The 27,724-nt window shown below is 65.6% G+C and overlaps 2 protein-coding genes across 5 annotated transcripts; both read left to right on the plus strand.

Annotated features, from left to right (window-relative positions):
• The first annotated feature begins 1,888 nt into the window (after window positions 1-1,888).
• Plin3 (perilipin 3) lies at window positions 1,889-15,002 on the plus strand. 2 transcript variants are annotated; one of them, XM_026404235.2, is made up of 8 exons: window positions 1,889-1,970; window positions 3,648-3,736; window positions 5,129-5,327; window positions 5,427-5,509; window positions 8,163-8,460; window positions 10,784-10,983; window positions 12,111-12,242; window positions 14,315-15,002. In XM_026404235.2, exons 2-8 carry the CDS (start codon window positions 3,665-3,667, stop codon window positions 14,726-14,728), a joined length of 1,398 nt encoding a protein of 465 aa, XP_026260020.1. In that variant the 5' UTR covers window positions 1,889-1,970; window positions 3,648-3,664; the 3' UTR covers window positions 14,729-15,002. The 2 variants fall into 2 exon arrangements, with proteins under 2 accessions (XP_026260020.1, XP_026260022.1); XM_026404237.2 differs by lacking the exon at window positions 1,889-1,970 and adding an exon at window positions 2,480-3,380.
• A 1,690-nt stretch (window positions 15,003-16,692) lies between these two features.
• On the plus strand, window positions 16,693-26,056 carry Ticam1 (TIR domain containing adaptor molecule 1). 3 transcript variants are annotated; one of them, XM_026404231.2, is made up of 3 exons: window positions 16,693-16,995; window positions 21,693-21,875; window positions 23,901-26,056. In XM_026404231.2, exon 3 carries the CDS (start codon window positions 24,020-24,022, stop codon window positions 26,045-26,047), a length of 2,028 nt encoding a protein of 675 aa, XP_026260016.1. In that variant the 5' UTR covers window positions 16,693-16,995; window positions 21,693-21,875; window positions 23,901-24,019; the 3' UTR covers window positions 26,048-26,056. The 3 variants fall into 3 exon arrangements, with proteins under 3 accessions (XP_026260016.1, XP_026260017.1, XP_026260018.1); XM_026404232.2 differs by lacking the exon at window positions 16,693-16,995 and adding an exon at window positions 19,072-19,127; XM_026404233.2 differs by lacking the exons at window positions 16,693-16,995; window positions 21,693-21,875 and adding an exon at window positions 23,130-23,165.
• Window positions 26,057-27,724: the final 1,668 nt, after the last annotated feature.

Below are 27,724 nucleotides of genomic sequence, written 5' to 3' on the forward strand. Positions count from 1 at the left end.
CATCAGCCCCACGCGGGGCTCACTGCTGCACCCCTTTCCCACCCTGCGAGGCCCAGCCGCTATCCTAAGATGGGGTAAGATGGCCAGGCTGTATTTTCCAAGTCTTCACCGGGTCACAGTCCCCTAGACCAGAGGTCTTCAGTCCCTGGAAAGCCCCAGGCTACCAGGCATGCCTCTCAGTGACCTTTGAGCCTCCAGACCTACAAGGTGCCACTCCACCTCTGCAAGCCCTCCCTGCCTCCCCTCCTCCTGCCCCAGGGCCTTTGCACTGCCCTCTCCCAGGCACACCTTTCTTCCCTGGGGTCTCTCCAGGGTTCCCCCTCACTTCCTTGACTGGAAAGGCCTCCCCTGACCACCCCTGCCATCCCAGGCCTGCACCTGCCTTCCAGATAGGACTCACTATCACCTGACTCCTGATTAGGTCACAGGCTTATCTGGTTTATTGTCCCGTCTCCCACGAGGCGCTGAGTGTCACCAGGGCTGGGCTTTTAATCTGTTTTCCCCACTGTGCCCCCGGACCCAGTACAGAGGTCCCAGGAATGTGGCTGGAGGAATGAAGGAGCTGGAGATCTGGGCCTGCCACAGCTCGACGCGGCAGGCTCTGGCCTGGACTAGCCGCAGGCGGTCACGTACACTGAAAAGTTCTGGTTCTAGGCTGGGTGCGGCTCAGGGGTGGCCCTGGCCCGGGGTGCCCAAGGCCGGGTGCCGGTGCCATCCCAGCACTGCAGAGCAAGCAGGAAAATGCCGGCAACAGTCACAAGGTGCAGAACCCCAGCACGTTCCCCCCAACATCCCAGAAAGTTCTGTTGCACGATGCTGCACAGACCCATCCGACAAGGCACTCGCCTCCCACCCCCACTTCCCCTGCTCTTTCTGGACGCTCCAGAAGCCCCGTGTGACCCACCCAAAGCAGCAGAGTGGCCAACTGAGGGCCTGGACGAGGAGCTGGCCCAGCCACGTCCTTCTCTAGGGGGCAGGACCCTCTCCATTCTCAAATCCCAGAGACCTTCGGACCCCCCAGGGGGCCTTCCCCTCAGCAGGGGTGCTGACCCCCCACCCGCCCTGGTTCACACACTTGGTTCAGAGTCAAGGGGACTGGACCCAGTGAAGCTGCTTTGCCACTGAGCTACGTCCCCAGATCTTTTTAAAATTTTTCATTTTGTGACAGGATGTCACTAAGTTGTGGAGTGTCTGGTGAGGTTACTGAAGCTGGGGGGGGGGGGCGGGAGATGCTCCAGCCTCAGCGGAGCACCAAGGGGCCTAGCTGTGGGGATAGGGAATAGCTGGGGGAGGGGGGATCCAAGTGACACAGCTTCAGGAAGTGGTTGATCCAGGAGCCAGAGAGGCTGGGGCCTGGACCTGCACTGCCCGCGCTGACAACCTCCGGTCCTCCCTTATCTCATCTGTAAAACGGGGATGACGAGGGGAGGACACAGCGTTGGGAGAACTGGGAGGCTCCATTGGGGCTGAGCAGGCAGCAAACTCGGCGCCTCTTCACCGCGGAAGTTCAAGTTGCTCAGCGGCCGCGTAGCGCTCGGCCATCACCCTGGCGCCCAGGGAGGAGGGCGTGGCCACCCACGAGCTGAGGACCTCACAAAACCATCGCTGGGGACCTCCGGGGAAATTGGGGACTCGGGACCCCAGCGGGCGCCGTGGGTCGCACTCCCCTGCCTGGGCTGAGTTCATCGAGACCCAGGCGAGGGGGGTGCCCCTTTTCGGGGTCCGGCGTGGCACCTGCGCACCACCCCGCTCCAGGAGCAGGGCGGGGTCCTGGGGGACCTCACGAGTGGCCGCCGCCGCCGAGCCCCGCGGGGGCGGGGCGGGGACAGGGGCGGGGCGGGCTGCCTCGCCCTGATTGGCCCTCGCGGCCCCGGGGCCCGCCCCCGGGTGGGTGGAGCCGCGCCCCGCCCGCCGTCCAGCCCGGAGCGGCCGAGTGAGTGCTGGCCGCCCGCCGACGCCCCGCGGACGAGGTGAGCAGCAGCCGGGCCGGGAGGGGGCCGCGGCCGGGGGCAGGACCCGCTCGCTCCGGGGCTGAGACCCCAGCGCTTCTCCCCGCCGGACCCCCGAGGGCGAAAGAGCTCCGGGGGCCGCGGGGGCCAGGCCGCGCCCGCCCCGTCCCTCAGACTCCGAAGGACGGACTTTGCCACGCGGAGTGCGGGCCAGTCTCGGAGTCGCCCGGGCCGCGGGCACCGCGGGGCGCCGCCCTCCTCCCGGGTCTTCAGGACGCCCGGGCACTGGGAGGCCATCCCCGGCCTCGCGAGGCCCCCTGCCTTGCAAAGGGTGCTGCCCCCTGAGGCAGCCCCGGCCCCCCCTGGCCACCGCTCGCGGGGCGGGTCGAGGGCCGGTTTCCCTGGAGGGGGCGGCGGTCCCGGGGTGCTGCAGGCCTTGTCTGCCCGGGGCTGCGACCCTGCTGGGCTGGGACCACCGCGGTCCTTTGGAATTTCCTTAGTCCACTCTTGAGCCTGCCCAGGCAGCGGCCCTGTGTCTGGGTCAGGAGCTCCTCTGCCGTGGACTTCAGGCAGTTTCCAAGATGAGGAAGTGGGGTTTGGAGTTGAGGGGTTGCAACAGCTCTAGCCAGCTCTCTCTCCCGGGCAGGCAGGACACTGACCCCCAAGGACGGTGGGTGGTGGCCACCCTAGTTCCCGGAGGGCTGGAGGAAGCAGCCCAGGCCTCAGCAGGACTTGGAGGGAGGACAGGGGATTCAGGTCGTGACATCCCCCCTGCCCCGCCTGTCTCCTGGGGTGTTACTTGCTGGCCCTCTGAGAGCCAGCCCCAGGGAGGCCATCTGGTTGGTTCTGGGCCATAAAAACCAAGAACACTTGTGGCTCAGGTGCCACCGGTACAGTGTGCTTGGACCCACCTGGGGACCCTGTCCTCTCCTGCCTGGACCTGATTGGTCTGCAGTAGGGCCAGGAATGGCCTTTCACTTTTAAAAAACGTATCTGTTTTTTTGGGGGGTGCTGGGGATGGAGCCCAGGGCTTTGAGCATGGATGAAGTGTCTAGCGTGGACTGCACCCCCAGCCCTTAAATGGAGGTGCTATTATTTGGCCCCAAAATCAGAAGGCACCTCCCACCCGGCCCAGCCACCTGATCCCCCTCTTCCCTGAAAAGTAGCCACGGTTAATTTTCCTGTCTCTAAGCTTCTGTGCGAAGCAAGCAGGGCATTTTGCACTATTCAAAACCTATTAACAGTACCCGTGAGCCTCTGCATGGGGTAGGTGCACAGGCACACACGCTCTGGCCAAGTGGCAGAGCAGGGGCGGGATCGTCCCTGAAGTGAGCTTTCTGGGTCCAGGGGAGAAGGCTGTTGAGACTGGCAGCTGTGGGTAGTTTGCCCTCGCCAGAGGCTCTGGACCAGACCCACCTCCCTGGACAACAGGTGACACAGCAATCCTCAAAGGGGCTGCTTTTCAAGGTGGCCCTGGGAGCTGCCAGACACGTCAGGGGTGCGGCTCAGTGGTCAGCACTTTCCCCATGTGGAGGCCCTGGGTTCACCCCAGGAAAAAAAAAAGGGATTCAGGGTCAGGTGGGCACCTTGGACCCGCTGCTGCTGACCGAGGCCCACAGGGCACCTCCTGCTCTGAGTGATGAGGACTGGGCGCAGGCGGGGGCTGGGGCTGTCCCTGACCGTCCGCTCTGACCACAGTGCCTGCTGCAGACAGCATGTCTACCCAGGGCTCAGGCACAGAGGCGGACTCTGACACCCAGGTGCCTGCAGAAGGACCAGAACCACAGGTGAGCAGGGCCCTGAGGGCGGGCTCCTGAGGTCAGTGCTGCCTCTCTGGGTGCTGGGCTGTCCCGGGTCCTGGGCCCTAGGGAACCTGGGACTTGGAGGGGACCTCGGGGGGGACCTGGGGGGCACCATTTGAGGCTCTCTGCCCCTCCCCCAGCCAAACTGCCCCCTCCTGGAGGGTTCCCTTGAGAGTGGATCCCTGATCTGCCGCCACCCCTCTAGGATGGGGCCCCCCGGCAGGTGCCTGCAAGCACTGTCCCCGGCCCTGATTGTTTCAGAGCCAGGTGGCGAGTGGCCGCCCTGCTGGAGCGCACTGTGGGACATTCTTCCTCGACACCCTCCTGGCTCAGGCCCTAGCCTAAAGGTCCCCTTCCCAGGAAGCCCCTGCGGGCCGCCTGCCCACCCCCTTAGTGGCCTTTACTGTGCCTTTGGCTTGGTCCAAGGTCAGCCGCCCTCTGTCGAGGGACAGGTAGTAAACACAGCTCTGTGAGTTGGGCGATTGTCCCCGTCCCCCCCCCCCCCCGTCCCCTGCTCTGGTAGCCAGAGCAGCGCAGCGTAGCACCTTGGGGTGGGGCAGCACGGTGGTGCGCCAAGGAGACTCCATGAAGCCAGGCCGCCGGGCGCCTCTCAGCTCTCAGGGCCTGAAGCTCTGCACATGCTGCTCGAAGGGCCTGAGGACGGGGTGCGGGGACCTGCACCAGACACGAGGACATGCTGCGACACCCACCCACAGGCTCCCCAGACTCTCAGATCCAGAAATAGGAAGCTGCGGGGTGGGGCGCGCGCTGGGAGTGGGGAGGCCGCTTGAGTGGGCAGACCCTCCGCTTGGGGAGACAGAGGTCCTGGAGGTGGACAGTGGGGACAGCTGCACACACGGTAACCATGCTTAATGTCCCTGGACTGGGCACTTGACAGGATGAATAGCCGGGCCCAGCAGCCCACGTCTGTAGTCCCAGCTCTTGGGGGGCTCTGGCAGGACCAGCCTGGGTCTCGAAATAAAAACCCCAAAGGGTCGGGGATGTCGCCCGGGCGCCCTGCATTCCATCTCTGTACCACAAGTAAAGTCACCTAGGGTGACGCAGGAAGGCCTCCCATCTTAGTGCTCGGCCTCAGCCACCCAGGAGCAAGTTCAGGGACAGAGAGGGGTGGGCCGCCAGGGGTGAACACCCTGGTTGGCATCCACTCCAGGACAGGGACAGTGGGTCTCCTGCCTTGTCACTTCCTGGGCGTGGCTGGGGGCCAAGTCACACTAAAGGAATCCACAGGAGGAGCTGGCTGAAGCTCCCGGGTCCTGGCTGTGGGGTGCTGGGTGCAGGAGGGCGGGGCCAGCTTCTAGTCCAGCGTTCTGTCCCCACCTCCCTCCGCCAAGCCCTGAGCGGCCCCTCACCCCACAGCCCAGCGTGGTGGGCCGGGTGGCCAGCATGCCCCTCATCAGCTCCACCTGTGACTTGGTGTCGGCTGCCTACGCCTCCACCAAGGAGAGCCACCCCCACGTCAAGACCGTCTGTGACGCGGCAGAGAAAGGCATCAAGACCCTCACCGCGGCCGCGGTCAGCGGGGCCCAGCCCATCCTGTCCAAGCTGGAGCCCCAGAGTGAGTGACACCCGAGAATGTCCACTCTGGGTCCCGTCCCCCCAAACCACCGGGCCCCCAGCAGCAGTGACAGTCCAACTCTGTTTTGTCCTCCTCCAGTTGCATCGGCCAGCGAGTACGCACACAGGGGCCTGGACAGGCTGGAGGACAGTCTGCCCGTCCTGCAGCAGCCCACGGAGAAGGTGAGGCTGTGTGCGCAGCGGGCGCCCTGGGCCTGCCTCAGGGTCCAGCCTCACTAGCAGAGACGGGAGTCAAGACCCCACGGCCCCCACTTTGCCCAGAGCAAAAGCCACCCAGGTCACTGGCCTTGCCCCAGCCACGTCAGCTTCTGTCCTTCTTCGGGACTGTCACACCTGGGGGTACAGGGCACAGTTGAGACTGGGGGACGTAGTGATGGAAACGGAGCGCTTGGCCTCGGAAGGGGAGCTTGATGGGGGAGGCAGAGAGAACGCACACACCCCTCCGCATCCTACCCCGGGATCTTTGCACGTCTTCTTTCTTTTGCGTGCTGAGGGGTACCGGGACTGAACCCGGGGCGTTCCGCGGAGGTTCTCACTAAGTTTCTTGGGGCCTCACTGAGTTGCTGAGGCTGGCCTTCCACTCGCGATCCTGCTGCCTCAGCCTCCTGAGCTGCTGGGATGACAGGTGTGGCCGCTGTGCCCGGCTCCCCTGGGCACATTCTCAAGCCTCAGGTCCCAGAGGCCTTCTCTTCCACTTAGAGGAGGTCCTCCCCCTGACCAGCGGCCAGCAGACTTGGTGCGTCCATTCTGCCGCTGCCGTCCATCGCGGAAACTGCCAGCCGCACGCCCCTTGAGCCCTGAGAATGTGACTTTCCTGGTTTTTAAGTCACAGGTTTAGTTGCAGGCGGACACAAGGCCTGTGTCTGATTCATCGTGTGGTGCTGAGGCTCGAGCCAGGGCCTCACACATGCCGGGCAAGCGCTCTGCCACGGAGCCACCGCGCCAGCCCCAGTTCCTGATTTTAACTGCCTGTTCAGTGACGTGTGGCTACTGGTGGCCCCCAGGTGGCCCGGTTCAATCAGCCACACTGTGGACTTTTCCTGCTCAGCCGCTTTTCTGAGATGCAACTAGATGAGGCCACTCGACCCCCCACTGGACACAGTGCCGTATCGTCAGACGCTTGTGTTTCAGCCGTCACCCTTGACTTCAGAACATTTTCGTCCCCCTATAGACCCCATGTCCCTGAGAAGTCCCTCGCTGACTTTCCCACCAAACACCCTGCCCTGCACTGTGGGGCCACGTCCGTCTCTGGGCTCCCTTTCCTGGACTCCCCCGTCACTGGACACATGCTGTAGCCTGGGTGTCTGGCTCTCACTGAGCATCAGTAGATTCATGCACCTGCGGCAGGGGTCAGAGTGTCCTTTGTGGCTGACACCATCCTTCTGTGGACAGCCCTGGGTGTCACCTCTTGGCTCTTAGACACATGTGAACATTTGGTACAGTCACATTCATAATCCCAGCAGCTCAGGAGGCTGAGGCAGGAGGATCGTGAGTTCGAGGCCAGCCTCAGCAAGGGCGAGGTGCTAAGCAACCCGGTGTGGCCTTGGGGTCGTGGCTCAGTGGTTCAGCGCCCCTGGGTTCAACCCGGTGCCAAAAAAACCCCAAACACTTCATATAGCGTGAAACCTGGCGCTGCCCTCGTCCCCGTCCCTTGCACCCTTGGCGTGCCTGGCCTGTGTCCTTCCTGGGGCCAGCCCTGCACCCAGCTTCCTGAGACCCTCCACTGTGACTACCTGTGGATACATGCAGTGTATCCTTCTGCTGCCTGCTGAGCACCTGCTGTATACAGACCTTATGCCCTTGCGAGGCCTGGCTTGGTGAGCGTGGGAGCTGCCAAGGCCCAGCACCGGGGCAGGCCTGGGGGCCTGTTCCAGGCGGATGCTGGCACTGTCCCTCCCACTGATAGCCGCATTCCTCTGGCCATTCCTCAGGGACAGTGCTCCTTCTGTTTATAGAAGGGACGAGCACAGGGTCATGTTCTCCAAGGTCACTCAACAGAGCAGCTGCTCCCGCTCCCAGAGGACGGCCCTCTCCCTGCTGCGGGCCCCCTGAGATGGATTTTCCTCTGGGGAGCGGTCACTTTCCCCAGGTCCCTGGGCAGGCGTGTGGCCAGTGCTGGGATGTGAACTGGGCACAGAACCCCCCTGAGAACTGTGCGTTCAGTTAGCACGGCCGAGGCTGGGCCTCTCCATCCGCCGTCCCTGCTAGATGCCTGACTCTCGGAGGCTAGGAAGCCAGGTGAGGGGCAGTGACCGGAGGCGGGCACGGGGCAGGTGCAGCTCCGTGGTGGAGCGCGTGCCTAGCAGGTGGCAGCCCTGCGTTCCGCCCAGCACCCAGGGTGATAACAGGCCCTGAGAAGCAGTCCCCCCATCCCCGTGTCTAGTCAGAGGTGAGCCCTGGGCGCGACCTGGCCCTTGGCCTGCTGTGGACAATAAAGTTTTATTGGCACGTGGCCACAGCCATCACTCACCCACAGCTGCTGTCTCTGCCCGGGGGACAGAGCCACCCCTGGCCCTGCAGCACCATCTGAGCCCTCTGTGGAGAGTGGCTGACCTTACTGTCCCTTGAGCCCTGCCAGGGTCCAGCCAAGTTCTGCCCTTGGCACAGGCAGCCTGGCCACTCGTGGCCTCCGCTCCTGCAGGAGGGCCACCTGCACCTTGTGCTGTCCGGTTGGCTGGGCGGCCTGGCTCCTGTGGGCGCTGGGTCTTAGCACAGGGTTCCGGAGCCCTGGGTGCCCTGTCCCCCGCCCTCCGGGGAGTGGAGACGCTTGACCGCCGTGTGGGCGGAGGGACGCTGACGTTGGCCTGTCTCCTAGGTCCTGGCGGAAACCAAGGAGCTCGTGTCGTCCAGGGTGTCTGGGGCCCGGGAAATGGTGTCCGACACCGTGTCCAGCGCCAAGGATGCTGTGGCCACCCGAGTGTCGGGGGCAGTGGACGTGACCCGTGGGGCTGTGCAGAGTGGTGTGGACATGACCAAGTCCATGGTGACCAGTGGTGTCCACTCGGTCATGGGCTCCCGCGTGGGACAGATGGTGATGAGCGGGGTGGACACGGTGCTCTGCAGGTCGGAAGAGTGGATGGACAACCACCTGCCCATGACGGATGAGGAGCTGGGTGAGTGTGCCAGGCCCGGGGCTCTCCTCAGCACGGCCTCTCTGTCTCCTGGAGTCTGTCACCTGCTGCCACCTGGGCTCACCTCTGCCTTCCCTGCAGCAGCCACCAGAGGGCAGCGTGAGCACCTGAGTCAGGCCCTCCCCCTGCCCACAGCCCTCTGTGGCTCCCACTTCCCTTGGTGTCAAAGCTCAAGTCCTCCCTGTGGCACCTGCATGACGCGTCCCATCCCCTCCCTGCCCCCTGCCCCATCTGCTGCAGCCACATGAGCTCCCCGCCTGGCTCCAGGCTGTTCCCTGCTTCCGTGGCCCTGACAGGCCGCTCCCTGCGTCCCTCTGGCCCCAGCTGAAGTCCACCCCTGGCCCCGCCCCATCTTTCCTCTTCAACTTTGACCCAGACCGTGCCCTCTGGGCGGGCAGAATTCTGACCACTGCTGTATACACTGCTGGGTGCCCAGAGCCTGGGGTACAGTCGTGGTGCTGGGGGCTGAGCCTCCCCAGCCCTGGATGGACGCCTGGCTGAGGGGCAGAGTGCCTGGAGCGGGGTTGTGTTTGTCTGGGGTTTGGAACCAGGGACTAAGCCCAGGGGGCTCCCCAGGAGCCACGTTCCAGCCCTCTTCATTCTTTTGAGACAGGGCCTCGCTAAGTTGCTGAGAGCCTCATTAATTTGCCCAGGCTGGCCTCAGCCTCCTGAGCTGCCGGGAGCACAGGTGTGGCCACAGCAGGGACGGTCTCAGGATCTGTTTTTCTCTGTGGTGCTGGGGATGGAGGCCGGGGCTGGGCCAGGCCTCCACCCGAGCTGCACCCTCTGTGGGTGATTTCATTCAAGGGTCTCAGCACCTGGAGCCAGGCCCCATCTGGACTTGGGGACATGCAGTGCCCACCTCTGGAGCGGAGGATGAATGTGAGGGACAGGGTGTGGGGGAGCTGGGCGCAGTGGGGGTCAGCTCAGAGCAGAGCCTGGCGGGGAGGGGCCTCGGTTACCCCTGGGGGCAGGAGGGAGCGGCTGCCCGGGTCCTGGGTGGGGCGAGCGCAGGGGCTCAGAGGCCACCGTGGTGGCCTGGGCAGGAGGGAGGAAGGTGGACCCCTGAATCAGCAGGGGGTGGCTCTTCTCTGGGGGCTCCTGAGTCCTGCTCAGGGGCTCAGAGGCCACTCATGGCTCGGGGTGGCCTGAGCTGTGGCGGTGAGAGCCGCATCTGCTCCCCCCAGCCCAGGGCACCTCCTGGTGGCAGGGCCACTGTCTCCCCTGGCACCACAGGCCCAGGAAACAAAGCTGCTGTCACCGAGGGCACAGCTCCTGGCGCGCTCCCGGCCACAGCTGGGGACTTTGTGTTTGCAGCCTGCCTGGGTGGCACGGTGGGGCCGCCCTCCCTGGGGACACAGGTGGCCCACGTGCTGGTCACCTTTGTTTCTGTTTCATACTTATTTTCAGTTTTTCAAACACACACAGGTCCACGCATCTGTGGGGGGTGTATGGCTTTGTCTTTTTCCAGAACTCGGGATCAAACCCAGGGGCCCTGTTCCCCCGAGCTGCACCCAAGCCCCCCACCCTTTTTGAATAGTTGGACAGCATGCCTTGATTTTTTTTAATATTGATTTTTTAGTTGTAGGTGGACATAATACCTTTATTTATGTATTTTTATGTGGTGCTGAGGATCGACCCCAGGGCCTCGCCCGTGCTAAGCCAGGGCTCCACCACCGAGCGCCAGCCCATCCGGGTGGTTAAAATGTCAGGGGCAAAGCCCTGGCCGCTCCTGGGGGCGGCCGCCATGACCCGCGAGCTCCTGCCTCCCGGCCCCCTCTGTGCTGAAGAGGCCACGTGGGGGACGTTCTAGTGTCAGCCGCAGGGCACGGCTGCAGCCCTCCTTTCCTGTGCGTGCATTGAACCAGCCGCAGCGCACCTTTGTGTCTGTGCCCAACAGGCACAGGTATTCTTGTCCTTGTTCCCCCAACGACACGGCCTGTCGGCACCACGGAGGTGGCCTCTGCGGAGGCTGTGCAGACGCTGCGCCACACTAGGCGGGGACTGGAGCATCCGGGGATTGGATACCCGGGGTCCTGAGGACCCTTGTACTGCGGCGAACTCCTCCGCGCGTTAGCGAGTCCGTGAAGCCAGAGGCCGGCAGACCTGCCCCCGAGGGCCCAGCGTGGGGCCTCAGTCCTGCCCGGTGTGGGGGCCCCTTCCTCCCCTGCGCGGTGGGGCAGTGGAGGCCAGTGGGGCAGTGGAGGCGGAGGCCTGCATCCCAGGGCCTGGCCAGCGCCGGCGCCGGGTGGTCTGTGGCACTGGGTGGTTGCCCTCTGCCTCACCAAGGCCCCTCTGCCCGCAGCGCGCATCGCCACGTCCCTGGAGGGCTTCGACGTGGCCTCGGTGCAGCAGCAGCGGCAGGAGCAGAGCTACTTCGTGCGCCTGGGCTCGCTGTCGGAGCGGCTGCGGCAGCACGCCTACGAGCACTCCCTGGGCAAGCTGCGCAGCACCCGGCAGCGGGCCCAGGACGGGCTGCAGCAGCTGGCGCAGGCGCTCAGCCTGGTGAGCGGGCGGGGCGGGGCCGGGCGGGGCTGGTGCTTCCCTAGGCCCGCCAGGGCTGGCAGGGTCATCTTCTCTGTCCTCTCTGTTGCCCTTCCGTGGGCATCTGTCCCAGTCCCCTCTTAGGAGGTTCTGTTGCGTCCAGGCCGCCAGATGTCTGTGTCCCGTCACCCCCTCTGTAAAGACCCACCTCCAAGCCCAGCCCCTTCGTGGGTTCTGGGGCTCTGGGCTTCAACGTGTGAATTCGGGGCACAGCGCAGCCTGACCGGGTGGCTGGCTCTGGGCCTCAGCGCACCCTCCTCCAGCCGGTGGCCGAGGTGCTTTCCATGGCACCAGCCTGGGGTCCCAGACGCCACGCGCAGTGGACCTGGCCTTTAGGTGCTGTCAGGCGGACGGCAGGTGGAGTCCAGCTGGGCCGCACTTCCCGAGCACGTGGGCGGTCCTGGGGCCACCCCAGCACAGAGGGACAAAATCATGGGAGGCCCCACACACGCTAAGCGCTACCCCTGAGCAGCAGCCCAGCCCACCTTCCCCATGTCAGGGCGCACAGTCCAGCAGCCTGGCCATCCACTGGGTGCCCGGCTCTCAGTCCCCAGTAAAGCTCCTGTCCCTCCCAGCCCAGCTGTCACCACGCGGCTTCTGGCTCTGGACTGCAGGGACCTCCTGGGGGTGGACCCTGTGTGTCCTTTTGTGAGTAGTTTTAGCATCATGTCCTCGAGGTCCCTCTACCTGGGGCCAGCTGTCATTCTGTCCCTTCTCCCGACTGAGTAGCATCGCACGCAGTGCTTCCCATGCTGTCACCCCCAGCCACCAAAGCCAGTCCGCGGTCAAGGCCATGTCTGGCTGCAAGGGACAGAGTAGATGGGTTGGAGTCACCACAGAGCACGTGAGGCCACTTTCTCTGCTGCCCCTGACCACACGGGACACAAGGGGCTTGAAGTTTTTGAAGTCCCCAGAGGCCTTGTGGCCACAGAAATGGCCTCCGACCCCCCCCCAGACCATCTCATGGGTCAGATGGGAGCAGAGGGTCCCGGGGCACCCTCTTGTCCCCCGTGCTGGCCTGTGTGACGCCGCGATGCTGGGCGGTGCAGGGGCGCGGAGGTCCTCCCCTCACCGGCTCTCTCCTGCAGATGGAGACCGTGAAGCAGGGTGTGGACCAGAAGCTGGTGGAGGGCCAGGAGAGGCTGCACCAGATGTGGCTCAGCTGGAGCCAGAAGGAGCAGGGACCCCAGGGCACCGAGAGGGACCCAGCCAAGCCAGAGGTACCCGGGCGGCCTGGGTGCTGGGGCCCAGCACGTGGGACCTTCCGTAGGACCAGGTCGCGGGCTTGAGCTCGGGCGTGCGTGGTTACACCTGCCCAGCTCACAGTGCCAAGGAGCAGAGCCGGCCCCGTGCCCGTGGGCAGATCCATGGGAGGTGCCCCATCCACGCTGTCAGCTGTCCCTCGGCCACCAGCAGGAGCCAGGTGACACACTGCAGTGCGGTTGGACCTGAGGACCTGGTGCTCAGGATGAGATACACAAGGCCACACAGAGTGACCGCAGTGACAGGAGAGTGCAGAGGCAGGACCCCGGCAGGGACAGGGCTGTCGTGGGGACGGCCTTCCTTTTGGAGAGGTAGAATGTTCTGGAATTAGAGGCCGTGGTCACGCCTCATGCAAACAGACTAAAGGGCAGCGTGTGGCCCCCTGACGGAGAGACGTGGTAGACGTCCTTAGATACCAAAGAGGAGACTGAACACATTGAGATGTCACGCGCTTTGTGATCAGAGCACACGTCATGCAGGCCTGGACCGCCCAGGACTGTCCCCGGGCCCCAGTGCCGCACGCGGCAACCAGAAAACGGTTTCTCTGATGAGCAAAGCAGATCTCGTCTCCCAGGTCACACCGTCCCCAGGTCCAGGCCCAGAGCCCTAGCTGCCGAGGCCACAGGCACAGTCCCCTGGCCACTCTTGTCCCCTGCTGGACGGGTTCTCAGTGACCTGACTGACTCTCCTGGTGGCCCCTGCCCAGAGGTCCTCCCAGGACTCTGCCTGGCGTCTGTGACCAGCAGCCTGAGGCTGAGGTGCACACTGAATGTGCGTCTAGAGCGCCCGCGTGTCTGCCGGGTGGCCCAGCCCGCAGCCACGTCACTGTCTGCTCTCACACATTCCATCACCCCATAAGGTAGCCCTGTCCCCGTGAGCAGTGTCCCTCCTGCCCAGCCCTGTACCCCTGAACCCACATCCTGTCTCTGAACTCTCCACCAGTGGAGTCACAAGTCCCACCCTGTGGCCTGCTGGTCTGGCTCTCGCTGAGCACCAGGTCCTCGCGTCCCCCACACTGAGCTGTCACCTGGCTCCTGCTCATGGCCGAGGACGCTCCAGGTGTGCGGGGGCAAGTGTGCCCACCACTCCTGCAGCTGGTGGGCTGCGGGCTGTGGGCGGTGTCCTTGTGTGGATGCCCACTGGCACTTCCCCTGGTCACTCACTGTCATCCCTGTCTCCTGGGGCTGGTCCTGGTGCTGACCCAGAGCTGCAGATGTTCTAGGCACTTCTGGGATGGCGCGGTGTTTGGTAGCAGACACCCACCACCTCGCGCTCACGGCAGCTTTAGGTGGCTCATGGTAGATGGGCCAGTGTCATTGCTGCACAAGGGATTGACACCACAGTGTCATTTGGGGGAGATAACAAGAGTAAACAGCCTGTCCACGTACAGGAAATCTGTTGGGACGCTGTTCTGTCCTGCGGGTGGCTGGATGCGCAGCCGTGGAACCCACGGGTACCATCCGAGCGTGCGCACACGAGCTGCCCGTCCTGGGGTGACTCCTGGGTCACCTTTTTCTTTTCTGTTTTTATTTTGGGCTGGGGTGGACCAGGGCCTTGCGTGTGGCAGGCAAGTGCTGCAGCAGGAGGGCCCCTCCGGCCCTGCCCCCACCTCTTGTGGGTGGGGTGCCCCCTCGAGGCTGGCTGTGGCCCCAGGAAATGACCAGGGCTGGGTTCGCCGGCAGCCCCCATGAGCCCGGCCGCTCAGCGCCGCCCACTCACCTTCCCAGAGCACCAGTGCTGTGTTGGCACTGGGGCGGGTCCAGCCGTGATCCTGCACTCTGCACGCTCAGCCCTTTTTATTTACTTATTTATTTATTGGTACCAAGAGTCGAGCCCAGGTCTGCTTCACCACCGAGCCACATCTCCAGCCCTCCTCCCATTTTTAATGTTTTATTTTGAGATAGGGTCTTGCTGAGGCTGGCCTCCACCCTATGATCCTCCTGTCCCAGCCTCCCCAGTTTCTGGGATCAGGTGTGTGCCACCGTACCCAGCCAGCGATCGTTCCTGATGGTCCTCACTGTCCCCGCAGCAGGTGGAGTTGCAGGCGCTCACCATGTTCCGGGGCATCACCCAGCAGTTGCAGACCACCTGTGCCTCCCTGGCGTCCAGCATCCAGGGGCTGCCCTCTCAGGTGAAGGACCAGGTGCAGCAGGCCCGCCGCCAGGTGGAGGACCTCCAGTCCACCTTTGCCAGCATCCACTCCTTCCAGGACCTGTCCGGCAGCATCCTGCTGCAGAGCCGTGAGCAGGTGGCGAAGGCCCGAGAGGCCGTGGACCGCACGGTGGAGTTCGTGGCCCGGAGCACCCCCGTCACGTGGCTGGTGGGGCCCTTCGCCCCCGGGATCACCGAGAAGGCCCCGGAGGGCGGCCCGGGAGGGAGCCAGGCTGGCGCTGCCCCCCCGCCCGAGGGGCCCCGCAGTGAGGAGCCGGCCCCTGGCTACTGAGGCCTGCTCAGGCCTCAAGCCACAGGTGACATTTCCAGGCAAAAAATTTTCCTAGAAATTTCCAAAAGATTTCTTTTTCCTTCAGTAAGAATCCACCGTCACCTTAGCTGTCACAGGTCGTCCTTTTCTCCACCCAGGCCCCGTCCCGGGCGCTCCTAAGTGGCCTTGGGCTTGGTCTGAGAGCTGGCCCCCGGCCCCCGCCTGTTGTGGACCAGGAGCGGCTGAGGCAGCTGCGCCGTCCTTAATAAACACTTGTTCCTCTGCCCCGCGTGAAGGCAGGCCACGTCCCTTCCCTACTTCTCTGTCTGTCTGTCATCTCTGCGCAGCTGGGATGGAGCCCGGGGCCCGTGCTGGGCAGCTGCTCTGCCCCTGAGCGGTCCCCAGCCCTTTGGTCTGCTCTCAGTCCTCGGGGGACATGCACCTTTATCTATTTTATGTCGTGGGAGGGGGCACCCACTTTGCCAGGCGAGCGCTGCCCCTCTGAGCCTCCACTCCCGCCCCGGGCTGGGCCGGTTCCTACTCCTGGAGGCCCGGAAACCTGGGAGGCCGGTCTCCTGGGGAGGCCTTCCTGCTGGTTTGGTGTTGGTTTGTTTAGTTTTTGGTTCCAGGGATTGAACCCGGGTGCCCCACCCCCAGCCACGTCCCCAGCCCTTTTTGGTTTTCGTTTGAGACGGGGTCCCCTCGGTTGCTTGAGGCCTTGCTGAGTCGAGAGGCTGGCCTTGAACTAGCCACCTTCCTCCTCAGCCTCCCGAGCCGCTGGGGTGGCAGGAAGAGGCTCCTGCTGGGTCGTCTCGCTGTGTCCAGCTGCAGTAAGGCAGGACGCGGGTCCTGGTCATGAGAAGAGGCCTCCTGACCTCAGGGCTGCCTGGAACCGCTGCCCCTTGGGCCTCTCCTGACACTGGGCCCTGCTCCCTGGTGCTGTCCGCTGTGTCTCTGGCGGCTGAGCAGGCCAGGGTGGCCGCCATCGCCACACAAGGTGGCTGGGAGGCGTGGCCGAGTCTGCCTCCCGCCCCACACACTGGGGTCAGCTCCCCGTCCCCCTGGGGTGGAGCAGGTGCCTTGGGGGCACTGGTGTGGCAGGACCCCGAGGCCCACGCCCCTCTCCCACACCTGCAGGGTGTCACTTCTCTGGCAAAGGGTCCCCAGGCCGAGCTCTGGCCTCTGCCTCCTGCTCGGGAGGTGGCTGATGGCACCCCACGTCCCCCCATGATGAGCCCCCCTCTCCAGAGCCGGATCAGGGCTCCACGTCTCTGTCCTGGAGTGGACCTGGCGCCCTGCTCACAGTGGCAGGAGGATGTCTGTCTCCCACCCACCGCCTGGGAGGCCCAGAGCGCCCTGCACACAGTAGGTGCTCAGGTCGGTCTCTCCCCCTGGAGAGCGGCCCTGCTTCCCCACACCTGCCCCAGGGCCCCCAGGGATCCTGATGGAGTCAGGGGTGTGGTCACTCCAGCTGACCCGCCACCCCCTCAGCCACCAACGAGGTGCCCGAGATCTGGCACAGTCCCCAAGGATCGTCCAGTGTCTTGCCACAGACCTCGTCACCACAGGCCATGCCACATACACGTCACTCCTCATTATGCAGGTCGAGTGGCTGCGGGACCGGTCACTTAATGGGGGCGGAGATGCAAAGTACACCCGAGTCATCTTAGGTTCAACTGTGTCACGCTGTGTTGGGGCTGGCGGGGTGGCCTGGTGACCAGGGCAGGCTCGCAGGCCGGGGCACCACCCCCAGGACGGCAAGAAGACACCAAGACCAAGAGGCGGTGGCCCAGCGGGGGTTAGGGTGACCAGCGCTCCCTTGGCCCTGGCGGCTGGGACACCATCACCCTAACTTCTGGGGTTCTGCGCGGCGTCCCCGACCCCGCCGGCCACCTCCAGAACTGTTCCCGCCCCAAACGAAACCGCCGCGAGGAGCCCCGCCCCGCCCTGGCGCCCTGCTGCTTCCTCCTTGGAGGTCGCGGGCGGGGACCTGGGGGAGGTCGGTGCCCGCGCGCGGCCCTGGGTCCAGAATCGCAGGGGGAGCAGGTCTCCTCGGCTCCCTGTCCTCCTGTCCTCGGGTCCCCTGCCCTCCGTCCCCCGTGGGGCGGGACCACGTGGCGGTGCGCGCCGGGGACTTTCCCCTGAGGGCGCGGAGGCGGAGCGCACCCTGCCCAGAGGCAGAAGGGGCGGCGCCTCTCCCGAGAGGCCACCGCGGCCACCCACAGGACCCAGGGCCACCACCGTGGCCACCCCGTGGACCAAGGACCAGCACCAGGGCCGCGGCCTGGGTACGTGGGGACTGGACGGGTGGGCACGGGGCTGGGAGTGACCCTTCCTGTCCCTGGGCGCCACCTGTGTCCCTCTCAACCCCTCCTGGGACACAGGTCCAGTGGCCGCCTGCACCCCGCCCAGCCGCCACTTCCCCCAGGACCCCGAGGACCCGACGGCCGCCGCTGCAGCGCCTGCCCCAGCACGGGGGGAGGGGGTGGCTCTCGGCGCCCAGCCCAGCAGAGGCCGTGTCATGGCTTTTCCTGGCGGTGGCTAAAGTGGGACTTGGGGAGGCCACCGCGGTGGGAGCCAGGCGCCTGGAGCCCAGGGGGAGCGGGGACCTGTCCCTGCCCCTCCTGGAGGAGGAGCCGCGACGCCAGCGGGGACACTGGGCACACCACACACCGTAGGGACGGTCACATGCCCACAGGGGACCATGGTTAAGACAGCGAAGGTGACCAGGCCACCTCTGAGGTGTGGATGTCCGCAGCCTCCCCGCGGGCCGGGCCTGAGGAGGCCTGGACGCAGCATGGGGGACAGCCCGAGCTTGGCACAGGCAAGAAATGCAGGTCCTGGAGCAGCCGCCCGGCCACCTTGCTCCTGGCAGAGGCTGGCCACCGGCCTCGCCCCTCGTCCTCCCTTCCCCTCCTCAAGGGGGCAATTCAAAGAGCCCAGCTCGGGTGTCACTTGCTGGCACAGGGCCTGGTGTGTAGTAGGTGCTCAGTGAACTCCTGTTGCACAGATGCAGCCGTCGGCGCAGCCCAGTGACCGGGCCTTGTCCTTCAGCCCGGCTCCTCATAACAGAGTTTTTAAGTGACACTTTTATTTATTTTTAAATTTCTGAGATGGGGTCTCACTGTGTCACCCAGGCTGCCGGGAACCTGGGCTCAAGAAGCTCCTGTCTCCGCCCCCCAGGGGCGGGCCCTGCCCACACACCTGGCCTCCTGGACATTGTTTTATTAGCCAGGAGGGACGGTACCACTGTGGGCCAGTCCTGAGGGAGCAGGTGAGACTCACCATCTTGGTAGGGAGAGAGGATCCAGAGGCAGGAAGCACGCATGGAGTGCTTACTGTATACCGGATGCCCTCTGCCCAGTCAGCTGATTGGATCATTGAGTACTCTGTCAGTATTGATTCATTCACTCAGCGTTTAGTAAGCACCTACTGTGTACCAGGCACTGTGTGGTTCTTTCACTGATTATCTGGCCAGCATCTACTGAGCGCCAATACAGCACTCTGGATACAGCACGAACAAGGCCCAGCAACGTCCCTAGCCTGTGCCTGGAGGCTGCCTGGGGAGGCTCTCTCCAGTAGGAAAGGATGGCTACTCCCCATCGTAAATAAGTGAAGTCTGTAGTGTCCCCTGGTGAGAAGTGGACATGAGGAAAATGAGGCAGGGAGGGGTGGGGTGGTGCTGGTCAAGTGGGTACTGGGGAAAATGCTGAGGCATGGCCTGTGCAAAGGTCCTGAGGCAGAGGCAAGCCTGGGACAGTGCACCAGAACAGAGAGCAAGGAGCAGGAGATGCTTGTCCTCAGGGAAGATGCGGGGTGTCTCCGAGGAGCAGTCGTGCCTAACCCAACTGCCGAGTCTCCTTCCGGCCCCAAGCCAGCTCCTCACAGCCTCCCATCCCGTCCATCTGCTTGTCCTGTGGGCAGTGACCCCCACTGCCACCAGCCTCCACCTGGTCCCAGCTTCTGCCCGTGCCCCACGGCCTGTCGGCCCTGCAGTGGCCAGAGAGTGCTGTGAACGGATCCCTCCTCCCAGTGCCCACAGCCCTCCGCGGCTCCCACCTGCCTCCTGGTCAGAGCCCAATCCCTGCCCCCTCCTCTGCTTCAGCCCCGGCCCCCACAGGCCAGGCCCAACCTGCCCCAGGGCCTGTGCACAGCGGTGCCTCTGCCTGAGCCCCTGGGCCTGGTCTGCATCCGACTTGTCCCCGCTTCCTTCAGGCCTCAGCTCAGAGGCACGTCCCCCAGGCCCCGGGCCCCCAGCCCCCACTCCGCGGCACCCGCTGGCTTCCTGCAGGCGCTTTCCATTCTCGAGATGATCTGGCTCTTTTCTCATTTCCTGTTGGTCTCCCTGGAGTGACGTGTGCCACACGGGGCGGAGGAGGTGCCCGTCCCTGCCTGCAGAGCACTGAGCCGCGTGCGCACAGTAGGTGCTCAGTAAATGCTCGTTCTGTGGAGGACACGTGGGGCACGCGGGGGACCCAGGGACCAGGAAGGTGCGTCCCAGACACGGGGAACAGATCCTCCAGCGCCGAGGGTGACGCTGGCCCCGGTGCCGCATGGCCAGGCCAGCGTCCAGGGCAGGCCACGTCGTCCAGCGTGGGGTGGACCCAGGGACCCTGCATGGGGCGCTCTGCAAGCTGCACCCTCCCCCAAGGCCACTCTGATGCGAGGTCCCAGTGGCGGGGACTGAGGCCGAGACGCCCCGAGGTCTGTGCCCACCCTGGGGGGGGGGACTCTGTCCCCAGGCCGTGGGAGGTTCAGCAGATGACCCGAGCTCAGTGGGAAGGACACGGGGACAGCGTCCAGCGAGTCCGGCTGAGCTTGTGGGCTCTGGGCCTCCGGGGTCAGGGTCCCCCAGGTCCGGTGCCTCAGGAGCAGCTGCGCTGACTCCCACCGCGGCCTGGGGCCCTGTGCTGTCCCCCAGAGGGACAGCGGGACCGTGGACCCTTCCCACAGACAGGAGGGCTGAGGCTTCTGGGAGGACCGGGGATGGAACCCAGGGGCCTTAACCCCCGAGCCACCTCCAGCCCTTTTTAAGGATATTTTGTCAGTGTCAGGCCTCACTGAGTGGCTGAGGCTGGCCCTGAACTTGCCATCCTCCTGCCTCGGCCTCCGAGCCCCCGGATCACAGGCCCGTGCCACCCGCCCGGCTGCACTGAGGCTCCCGCGGTGCACACCAGGGCCTCGCGGGGGTTAGGCTGCTGCAGACTCGCCGTCCTCCCTCCTCCACCCAGTGCTGAGGTGACCGCGTGGGCCACTGCGCCCGGGGACGCAGTGTGCACCGGGCCTGTCCAGGGGCTCAGCCTGGCGCTGGCCACGCTGGGAGCTGAGCCCCAAGCCTGCTGTGCCCTCTGCTCAGCGCTCAGGTGACTCCTCAGGTGGCGCCTGGTGAACGGAAGCCCTCAGCCCTGGGGACCTTGGCGCCTGCGTGCCGTGGGAATGGCCGCCCAGGGCGGGTCAGCCGATGGGCTTCCGCGGGACCCAGAGCCAGCCTCCACACAAACCGCCTTGGTCACCAACCTGATTCCCAGCGGCCCGAAGGGCGGCCTCAGGAAGCTCCGACCTTGTTTCCATTCCACATTTTCACATTTCATGGAGGTCACCCGGGTTCCCCCACGGAGGCTGCGGGGACACCAGGCACTGCACACCACCGTCAGTCAGTCGGCCACCGCGGTGTTTGTTTGTCCTGGGGGTTGACCCAGGGTGCTCCACCCCTGAGCCACAACCCCAGACCCAGCCACTTTTATTTTGAGACAGGGTCTCACTAAGTTGCCTGAGAGGCTGGCCTTGAACTTGTCATCCTCCTGCCTGAGCCTCCCGAGTTGCTGGGACGGGTGTGGCACCAGTGTTTGTCTTGATTAGGGCACAGTTGTTTCCGGGAGCCATCGGGGAGTGGCAGGAACCCTTGACCTGAGGACCAAGCTCTGGAGGGACATATCAGTCCATGGCTTAAGTAGTCATCTGGGTAGTTTCAGAAACTTTAGACTAGCTTGTGGTCCCACCTGAATATAAGATCCTTGTCGTTTTTCCCCTGAGTGCTGAGTTCAGGTCAGGGAGGGGGAGCGCGGGTCCTGCCTCCTCGGCCCTCTCCGGTTCCGGGGGAAACATCTTCCACCCTCCACTTCTCTCGGGAGGGCCGCACCCCAGCCCTCTGTATTTTTTATTTTGAGTCAGGTCTTGCTAAGCAGCCCAGGGTGGCCTCAAACTTGCCATCCTCCCGCCACAGCCTCCATCCTCCTGGGACAACAGTGTGGCCGCTGTGCTGGGTGCCCGTCTTCTCAGGAGGACCTGTCCTGTGGGTCAGGGTCCCCGAAGGCCCCACTTCCACTCAACTGCCCCATGAGGACTGTCCTCAGTGAGTTCCCCTGTAAGGTGCCGAGGGCCCGGTCTTGAGGGCCCGGCCTTTAGCACACGACTTGGGGACGACACGGTGCAACCTCATGGCAATGATGACGCGTGGCAGACAGAGGTGCTCGGCCTGTGGTCACAGACATGGGCACCGAATGGCTGCCTGCCGTGGAAGGGAAAGACACGGCCTGCCGGTCCCCTGACCCGTGTGGCAGGCGTCCTCTGTCCAGGGCCAGATGGCGCCTGCTGCGATGCAGTGAGGAGGCAGCCTTGGCCACGTGTGGGCGGGAGCGTGGCTTGATGGACAGATGGGGACTGCGTTGCTTGTCGCTGCGATGTGATCAGGTGGCCTGGAGGAGGCGGGGCCGAGTCCTGGGGAGGCCTGGGGCAGCTGAGCTCCAAGCAGAGAGTCAAACCGGGCGCCGCGGCCCGCGCCTACCATCCCAGGGGCGGTGGAGGCTGAGGCAGGAGGATGGCCAGGGTGAGGCCAGCCTCAGCAACTTAGCAAGACCCCGTCTCAGACTAAGTCAAGAAGGGCTGGCTGGGGTGGCTCGGAGCTGCGGGGCCCCGGGTTCCGTCCCCTGAATAGAGGGCCCGAGGTGTGACCCCGGCTCCTTCTGCTCTCAACCTTCCGCCACAGGAAGAAGGCCCTGTCCGAGGGGCCACAGTCCGGGACCTCAGACCTCCCGGAACACTCGCTCTGCTCCTCACGACCCGGCGGGCCGCCCGCTCCTTATGGCCGCACACAAAGGACAGGGACGGCTCTGGCTCCTGGGAGCTCACAGGTGTGCCGGGCGGCATCCCCTTGGTGAACTGGCCTGAGGTGAGTCGCAGCCACTGACTGACCTGAGGTCTAAGTGGCTCCCGGTTTTCAAGTCCCTTTCTCCTCTGCCCCCCCACAGCACCCCCTGGCTCCCACCTCCCTTGGGGTCAAAGCCCCCATCCTCCCTGTGACCCCCAGGCCCTGTCCTCCCTGCCGCAGTCTCTTCTCCCCGTCCCCTGGCTGCTTCTGGGTGCCTCCAAGGGCCAGGCTCCTCCTGCCCCAGGGCCTTTGCACTGCTGTGCCCACCTCCCAGAGCGCTGCCGCCGCCCAGGGACCCCATCATGTCTCATTAGGCTCCTGCTCCCCTCGAGGCCACCCTGGGCCACACTGTGTGACTCGAGCCCCAGCTCCACGCCGGGCACTGTCTGCCCTGCTCCCTGGCAGGCTCTGGGAAGGGGGCCATCTGTTTGGGCCCCACTGGGCAGTCAGCTCCCATTCTTCCCGGGTCCCCTCCGGAGCCATTCTCCGCCCCCTCGGCTTCCCTCGGTCCTTCCTGGACTCCTGCCCCGGGGCCCCGTGGACCTGCTCAGGGTGACCTTGTTGAAACCCTGCATCATGACCTGGGCTCCACTGGGCCACCGGAGCTGAGGCTGATGGACGCCAGGCCCCCGGGCACTGTGGGCCGGGGCCGGTCACTCTCTGGTGTGGGCGTCCAGCCACCAGCCTCCGCCCCGGGCAGCCTGGGTTGAGGGGCAGGCTCTGGGCTGCGCCTCCCACGAGGGTGGGCGGGAGGTCCCGGCTCCCGGCCGAGGGCAGGGGACATGTTCCCAGGCCGGGAGATGGCGCCAAGGCTGTTCCCCAGGCCTGGACGGGGACCTGGTGGCCTAGTGCGGGGCTTGGGATGCTGTCCCCAGGGTGTGGGCCTGGCTCTCCTCACCCACAGCCCGAGCGCCTTCGCCTCCACGCCCGGCCAGTCTGGAGGGGGGTCAGGGCCCAGCTGCTCCCTGCAGGCCCCGTCCATGCAGGAGGGGGGACAGGGAGGCTGAGACCTGGGTGAGGAGACCCAGCAGGTGACAGGGAAAGAACAGCCGCCAGGCCGGAGCCCGCGGTGCACAGAGCCCGAGCTGGACCCCAGCTGGCCTCGCAGCCAACCGGAGCGCAGGGCCCGGCTCCCAGGAGGCCTGGCAGCCCCGCCGCGGACACAGCGGCAGGCGACCGTGGTCCCTGCACGTCACCGCGTGGGCTGTATCGGCCAGCGGTACTGCCAGACAGAGCCCCAGGACTCTGGCCGCACGCGCAGAGGTCCATCAGACAGTCACCACCTCCCGGCTCGGGGTCCGGGATGGAGGGGTGCGTGGCGGCTTGGGGGCTCTGGCACTCAGGACACTGCAGGGGGACATCACAGGGGTCCCCTGACCTGGGCTCCGCTGGGGCCACAGGAGCAGCTGCCAAGGTGGCGGGGGGCGGGGGGCCTAGGTTCCTGGCCACAAGGGTGTCTCCGGGGGCTGCTCACCGCATAGCCGACCCCACAGCGCTAAGGAGAGCCAACCAGGGCTGCAAGTCCCTGTCCCTGCCACCTCCTCTTAGTTAATGGAGCAGTAGCACATAGCACTCCAGGGCCTTCCACGTTTGTGAACACCAGATTGTGCGTCCCCAGGCCGTCCAGGTGGCCGACGCCTCCTGGTGGGCAGGCCCAAGCGCCTGCTGGTCCAGGCTGTGGTCAGAACCTGCCAGATGTTAAGGCCACCTGGTTCCCGGAACAAGCCCCCACCACAGCCACTGAGGTCCAGAGCCAGGCGGCCCCGGTTCTAAGCCTGCGTTCACTCCCCAGCTGTGTGGCTTTGGGCAACTGACTTGGCCTCTCTGTGCCTCAAGTCTTGTCCTTGGCCAGAGCCACGTCTGTCTGCGCCGCCACGTAACTCACCTGCTGTGTCTTGCACAGGAGAAAGTGGATGTCAGAGGGAGGTGACCCAGATTGGCTGCCCCAACATGGTGGCACCCCAGGGGAGGGAGGTGAGACACCGGGTGGCCTCCCTGAGCTGCTGCTTCCGGGTGGTGACCCTGGCCCTCTCTCATCTCCCCCAGATCCGCCCCAGCAACCCTCCAGGAACCTGGCCCGAGGCACGGGGAAGGGTCGCCGGCATCCGGAACATGCCTCCGCGCTCCCCAGCTTCTCCTGCCTGCAGCCGCACCCACCCGTGCCCATGGCCTGCCCGGGCCCGTCACTGCCCGGCGCCTTCGACCTCCTGGGCGCGGCGGGCCAGGACAAGCTGCTCTACCTGAAGCACAAGCTCAAGACTCTGCGCCCGGGCTGCCGGGGGGCCGGCCTGCTGCACGCCATGGTGCTGCTCACGCTGGGCCAGGAAACCGAGGCCAGGATCTCCCTGGAGGCCCAGAAGGAGGACGCGGCGGCCCGGCTGGTGGCCCGCCAGTGGGCCGGCGTGGACGGCGCCGAGGCCCTGGAGGAGCCCCCCGACGTGTCCTGGGCCGTGGCCCGTGTCTACCACCTGCTGGCCGAGGAGCAGCTGTGCCCAGCCTCGCTGCGGGACTCGGCCTACCAGGCCGCCCTCCGCGCCCACGGCTCCAGGGGCGACCGCCGGCTGGCCGAGCTGCAGGACGAGGCCCGGGACCGGTGCGGGTGGGACGTCCTCCGGGACCTGAGTGGCTTCCAGCCCCTCTGTTCCGACCTGGGTGGCCTCCCACCGTCCTCGGCGTCACCCTCTGGGGCCAGGAGCCTCCCGCGCCCCATCGACAGCCAGCGGGACTGGAGCCAGGGGCGCTCCCTGCGGTCCACCAGCAGCCCCGTCTCCCTGACCCGCAGCTTGGCCATCAGTCAGTCCCCCACCATGCCCCTCGCGAGCCCGCAGCGCAGCACCCCGGGGCCCAGCAAGCTCTTCCAGGAGCCCCAGGCCAGCCCGGGGCCTGAGCCTGTCCCCACGGGCTGCCAAGAGCCAGAGGAGATGAGCTGGCCCCCTTCAGTGGACGCGGCCTGCTCCCCGGAGCTGGCAGACTGCCCCGTCCCCAGGCTCCCTGCGGCGGCCCCAGCCCCAGCCGCTGCCCAACCCCCTGAGCCCCCCGAGGCTCCAGAGACCAGCAGCCAAGGCCCAGTGGAGTGCACAGAGCGGTCTGCGGGCCCCGGACCTCTGCCCCTGCCCACTGTGGAGGCCACGGAGAGTCCTGGCCTTGTCAAGGAGGGGACACCACCCCAACTCTCGGGAGAAGAGACCGCACCCCAGAAGAGCAAGCCAAGCCCACCCACGGCCTCCCTGCCTCCGACCCCAGCCTCCACGTCCCCCTGTCCCTCCTCCTTTGAGTCAGTGTCATCCGAGCAGAAGTTCTATAACTTTGTGGTCCTCCACGCCAGGGCTGACGAGCAGGTCGCCCTGCGAGTGCGGGAGAAGCTGGAGGCCCTCGGGGTGCCAGATGGGGCCACCTTCTGCGAGGACTTCCAGGTGCCGGGGCGCGGGGAGCTGCGCTGCTTGCAGGACGCCATTGACCACTCGGGCTTCACCATCCTGCTGCTGACCTCCAACTTCAACTGCCGCCTGAGCCTGCACCAGGTCAGCCAGGCCCTCATGAGCAGCTTCACGCAGCACGGGAGGGAGGACTGCGTCGTGCCCTTCCTGCCCCTGGAGAGCTCCCTGGAGCAGCTCGGCCCCGACACGGCCAGCCTGCTCACGGGCCTCGTGTGGCTGGACGAGAACTCCAAGGTCTTCACCAGGAAGGTGGCCAACACCTTCAAGCCGCAGAAGCTGCGGGCGCGCAAGGCCCACTGGAGGAAGGAGCAGGACGTCCGCGCCCTGCGGGAGCACAGCCAGCACCTGGAGGGCGAGCGGCGGCAGGCGGCCGCCATGGCCGCCGCGTACTGGGACAGCCTGCAGAGCTACGGGGCCTGGCAGTCGCAGATGGACAGGCTCCAGGCAGCCTTCGGCAGCCACTTGTCCTTCCGGACTCAGGTGCCTCACCCGTCTCAGGTGCCCCTGGGGGGCCAGGTGCCCTGGGGGGAGCCGTCCCCCCTCCCCACCTGGCCGGGACACCCCCAGCCGCCTCCGTGGCCAGCGGGCAGCCCCGCGCCCGCCTTCCCGCCGCCGCCCGCGGCCCCGCCGGCCCCGGGGTTGCAGCCCCTCATCATCCACCACGCGCAGATGGTGCAGCTGGGGCTCAGCAACCACATGTGGAACCAGAGGGGGGCCCAGGCGCCCGAGGACAAGACGCAGGAAGAAGGGCGGTGACCAGCCGGGCCACGGGGCCGCCCTGGACCCCAGCTCGGCCGGGCAGGGCCCGTGGACCCCACCGGCGCCCTCCCTTCGGGCCGCTGCCCAGGAGCCGTCCCCACGCGGGCAGAGGGCCTCGTGGGCCTGGGGTCGAGGCGGGACACGGGAGGTGGGGAGTTTGACGGTAATAAATATTTATTGAAGGTTCCTCGGAGCCGCGCTGTCTGCCCGGCGACCCGCTGAGAGCACGCGGCCACGCGCCCCAACAACAGGAGACGGAAGCCGCGACCACGCGGGCGGCTTCTCGAGGGTAGAGCAGGACGTTGCGTCACCTGCTCTCCCCCCATTGGTCATGAATGGGTCACATGACTTCTGTCCCGGTTGCAAAGGACCCTGGGAAATGTAGTCCTCAGGGGGGGGGGGCGGCCACGTGCCTTTCAGAAAGGCTGGGTTCTAATAGCAAAAAAGGTGGAGACAAAAGATGTTGGGAGCCGGGCTTGGTGGCCTGCGCCTGTAATCCCAGCTCTGTGAGCCTGAGGCAGGAGCATCGAGAGTTCAAAGCCAGCCTCAGCACCAGCGGGGCACTTAGCAACTCAGTGAGACCCTCTCTCTAGATAAAATATCAAACAGGGCTGGGGCTGGGGCTCCGTGGTCCAGCGTCCTGAGCTCAGTCCTCTGTACACCACGCCGTTACTTGGGAGAACTTCTGGGACCACCCACTTCAGGCCGACCCTTCACAGTGCTCTTTAATGCGTGCCCCGGAGTCCCCCCACCCCCACCACTGGAAAATAAGAAAGGCCAGACCCTCGGCTGAACTCTTCACACTGGCAGACTTTCTTGAGGCCGGGTCTCACTGAGTTGCTTAGAGTCTCACTAAAGTGCTGAGGCTGGTTTGGAACTTGCCATCCTCCTGCCGCAGCCTCCCAATCAACTGGGATTACGGGCGTGGCCGCCGTGCCCAGCACACTGAGGGACCTCCAGGGGACCCCGAAGGGAGGAGTTCTGAAGGCCCATTTAACAGGTGGGGAAATAGGCCCAGGGAGCGAACTGTGGCCCCAAACATGGCCAGGTTAGGGAGAGGTCACCACCACGGCAGAAGCCAGGTCCCAGGAGGGGACAGAGGAGGCCCCCTCCCCAGCAGCGCAGGTCCAGGCAGGGTTGGGGCCAGGCCAGGTGGGGCTGGCTGAGTCACCCCCCAGCCACGCACCCTTGCTATTTTCGTTGCTGACTCAGGCTTCGTCACAGCCGGCTCCCCACGGTGGCCTGGAGTGACACACAGGAGCGGAGCCTCTGAGCCGATTCTGGAGTCGGGCAGGGGGGCTCCTGGAAACTGTCCACCGGCCGGGGGCGATGGCCAACGGGGGAGACCTCCTGTGCAGGCCCCAGGGCGTGGCGGGGCGAGAACAGAGGGGTCCTGGGGAGGGAACTATCAGCAGGAGAATGTCAGACACCGGAAGGGACTGGAGGAGGAGGAAGCAGGGTGAGGTGACGTCGGGCGTCCAAGAGGGAGGGCCTTAAGGGGCCCAGGAGGTGGCGTGGGGCCCAGAGCTGGGGGGGAAAAGTAGGGGTCCGGGCAGAGGGCACAGCCGAGTAAAGGCCCTGGGGCAGGGCCCAGCAGGGCGTGGTGGAGGCTGAAGGCAGAGAAGAGCCCGAGCGGCTGGGGCAGGGGGCGTCAGGGCTGGGAGAGCTGGGCAG

The sequence above is a fragment of the Urocitellus parryii genome, chromosome 3 (assembly GCF_045843805.1).
Source record: "Urocitellus parryii isolate mUroPar1 chromosome 3, mUroPar1.hap1, whole genome shotgun sequence".
Lineage (NCBI taxonomy): Eukaryota > Metazoa > Chordata > Mammalia > Rodentia > Sciuridae > Urocitellus > Urocitellus parryii.